Raw genomic sequence first — 3,542 nt, forward strand, 5'->3', positions numbered from 1 at the left:
GAGGGTGGGAGAGTGGATGAGGGGCTTCTCACTGTACATAGAGTCACTGGCATGATGCCCTCGCTCCCCCCCGCCCCTGCCTCCCAGCATGGGGCATGTCTGGGGGCCACAGGAGACCAGTCTCATCTCCTGTGTGTATGTGCGTGAGTGATGGGCAGGCCAGAGCGGGACCAGCCCTAGCCCCTGCATGGATTCCTTGTGGCTTTTTCTGTCTTTTGCTAGCTTCATCAGTTTCTGTTTCTTGTGGGATGCTGCTCTAGGGATACTCAGGAGGTCCCTGCTCCCCTGCCCCCCTCCCCTTTCTGCCTCACAGTTCCCCCCTACCCAGGCAGGCCCTGAAGGTCCCATCCTCTCCCAGGCCCTAAATTGGGTGGCCTTGCCCTGAGAGCTGGTCCTCCAGCGAGGCCCTGTCAGCGGTCTTAGGCTCCTGCACATGAAGGTATGTGCCTGTGGTGTGTGGGCTGCTCTAGGAGTGGAAACAGGCTGATATAGAGAATGCTGTAATCTCGGGCAGAATGCTTTAAGACAAGATGGGTCACATGGCTGGGGGCGCTGCTTGGTAGCCATGGGGGTCCTCAGGAGTGAAAGAGAATGAGTTGGGGGTAGAAGCTCCCACCTCTGTCCCTGGGATGTCTCTCCTAAGACCCTTGCGCTGTTTCCTGACCTCCTGGGTCCTGCGCTTCAGGAGCCTGCAAGGGGAAGGAGGAGCAGTTAGGATGTGGCCATGAGATCTGGGAGGGTGGAGTGCAGACCCAGGACCTAGTGTACCAGCCTAGCTGGGTCCTTACCCTGGGCTGAACAAGGACAGCTGCCGCTGGCTCTTCCCAGATGGGCTCCCTTAGGCTCAGTCCACAGTCCTCTCCATCCCAGGCAGGGGGCCTGCTGCCTGGCAGTGTCCCGTAGTCTGATTTGGGGGTTTGCCCTTCACGGGGCCAGATTTTCTGCTCTCTGAATTCAACAGTGAAATAGACAGGAACACTCTCTATGTCTATGACCCACTTCCCCTTCTATCAAGGCTTAAAGAGAGGCCCAGGTGTCTCTGGGCCATGCTGAGTTGCTTTTGCTGGAATGAGGGAGTGAATAAAGCTCCCCAGTTTCCTAATGGAGGCTCCTGGCAGGTGCCCTTTGTCAGACCCTACTAGAGCCTGGGCAGGCAGCCACACTGGTCCCAGCCCTCGCTTGGCACTCGGGGGTAGTCCTGCCCTTCTCCCTGCATGCCTGTGGGTCTGCTCTGGTGTATGAAGGTCGGTGGGCTGTGTACCTGCTGAACCTGGCAAATAAATGTCACTCTGCCAAAGCCTCTGGCCACCCTCTCGCCTTTGCTTCCTCTATATTACTGGGGAGGGCCCCTGGAAGGCAGTGGGGAGGGTAGAGGCTGGGGGTAGTTTCGCTGGTAGTGGTCTGAGCTCAGTGCCATGTGGATTGCTTGGGATGCCACAGGATGGTCCTTGATGGTAGGGGTGGGGTCCTCTGGACTCTAGAAAACCATGTGGGGCTACTGTTCTGACAAGTCTTGTTGAACAAGGAGTCCTTATCTTGACTTAAGCATAAGACCTGGAACCTCCAAGGGCCATCCACCGTAGGGAGAGACCTTTTGTACATGGCCAAAGTGGGTTTCCCTGGGCTGTGGAGCGGGTGCAGGATAGGCATTACACAATGATTCTATCCTGCCCTTTGTGTTGATTTCTTCTTCCTGTAAACAACACGGTCGCTTTCCACATACATCCCAAGGACTTCACTCTGGGTCCACTTCAGGTGGAACAGATAAGCTTTACATTATGGGGCTGTGTATAAATTTTTTTTCTGGGAAGAGGGGAGTTAATCACAAAAACTCCTAGGAGTACTCCTTCCAGCCGAGATTAGCCCAGGTGAACTCACCAGGGATGCCACTCTTCCTCAGAGAGGATCCCAAAGACAACTCTGATGTGGGAATAATAAAGGTTTGTTAGTCACTTGTCTAAGATGTATCTGGGCCTCCAAAATTACAACAGTCCTGAGGCAAAACTGATCCTCCCGAGAGCTAAGACCAAAGTCAGGATACTGGCCCTGCCACCTCTAATCACCTCTAAACTCAGGAATCAAGTCTTGCTTGTATAGATCCGGCGTGAGCTTGAGATGTCCTGAGTGGTTCATCTTTCTAGGACCACTCAGAAAGGAGGGCTAAGAGAATGCAGCATTCTTTCGGTCTGGGAACTATGGGTTTCCACTATACGGTCAAGCACCGCCCAGAGCCCAGGGGACCCGCTCTCTATCGGGACTGTCGTCCCATTCCCTACTCTACTCTCCGAGAGCAGAGAAGGCTGCGCTGAGAGAACAGGGCTCAGAAAGCCCGTGCCCAGCGCACCTCGAGTCACCTCTGGCTTGGGACCATAACGCCCTGTATTGCCCCCAAAGGGGCCCGGCTAGCAGCCTAGCTGGTCCCCGTACCAATCCAACGTTGCGCTCCCGCTGTACCTGCGGTCTCAACCGCAAGCAGCCTGAGAACTACCGCTAGACACTTTCAGGCCCGCGCTCCGCCCCAGGATTCTTCACGGCCGCGGGGCCGCTAAGCCCCGCCCCCCGAGGGTTCGTCCAATCGGGACCCAACCTTCCGTGCAGCCACTTCCGATCCTCTCACGGAAGTTGCGCCGTGGAGCCAAATTCGAAGCTAGTGAAGACGCGGAGGCACGGCCACCAAGCTGGACCCGTCGCCGTTTCCTTGGCTACCTCGGCTACTCGAGACCAGTCATCATGCCTATCCGTGCGTTGTGCACCATCTGCTCCGACTTCTTTGATCACTCCCGCGACGTGGCCGCCATCCATTGCGGCCACACCTTCCACTCGCATTGGTGAGTGAACGCTGTGTTGGAGCTGGCCCCTCGCTCCCGTAGGGCTACCGGACAGTAGGGTGTCGGGGCTCCGGGCGACCCGTCCCCGGAGCCCAGACTGGTGATGAGGAAGGCATTAGATGGGAATCCCACGAGAGTTCCTGACCTAGGCAGAGGCGAGTTGTGTGGCAGGCTTACCGGAGGAGGTGACAGCTGAGCTGAGGCTGGGGGTGGGGAGAGGGGGAGGTACAGGCTTGGTTTAATGAAGACTGAATAGAGGTTTCTTTGATTGGCTTGCAGAGAGATGTGGTTTCAAAATTATTTGTCCTTGCAGATGCTTTCACCACATTAGTGAGCCCTTTGTTTTCTGCCAGACCTGGTAACCAACAGTCTACTGGATTTGTTGTGGTTTGCTTGATGATTTGGAATGATTCTGTCCGATTCTGTCCAGAGTCGTCTTCTTGGTCAGACACTCCACTGTATTCACTGACCTAAGCAAACCCAAATTAACATCAAATGGCAAGGAGGTGCTCTCGAATCAAGGTGTTCTGCTGATTGGTAGGACCATTCTGTTGAGTGCACAGCTGGTGGGGGGACCCCCTGGTAGCTGTGGACAGGCTGAGTCCTGAGTTTCTTTTTTAAATTGTGATGAAATACGTGTAACATAAAATTAACCATTTTTTACTTTTCCTTTTTTTTTCCCCCACTATACACTGTTCTATTGGAGTAATATAT

General features: G+C 54.8%; 1 protein-coding gene across 1 annotated transcript in view; it reads left to right on the plus strand.

The window, feature by feature from the left end:
* The first annotated feature begins 2,630 nt into the window (after positions 1–2,630).
* The window catches only part of TRAIP (TRAF interacting protein), an 18,295-nt gene continuing 17,383 nt past the window's right edge, over positions 2,631–3,542 (plus strand). Inside the window, exon 1 of the mRNA XM_010851843.1 lies at positions 2,631–2,828. Within this exon, the coding sequence (XP_010850145.1) occupies positions 2,731–2,828 (98 nt within the window). The 5' untranslated portion in view covers positions 2,631–2,730. The remainder of the gene's footprint in view (positions 2,829–3,542) is intronic.

This window comes from Bison bison, unplaced genomic scaffold (assembly GCF_000754665.1).
Source record: "Bison bison bison isolate TAMUID 2011002044 unplaced genomic scaffold, Bison_UMD1.0 scf7180017864304, whole genome shotgun sequence".
Lineage (NCBI taxonomy): Eukaryota > Metazoa > Chordata > Mammalia > Artiodactyla > Bovidae > Bison > Bison bison.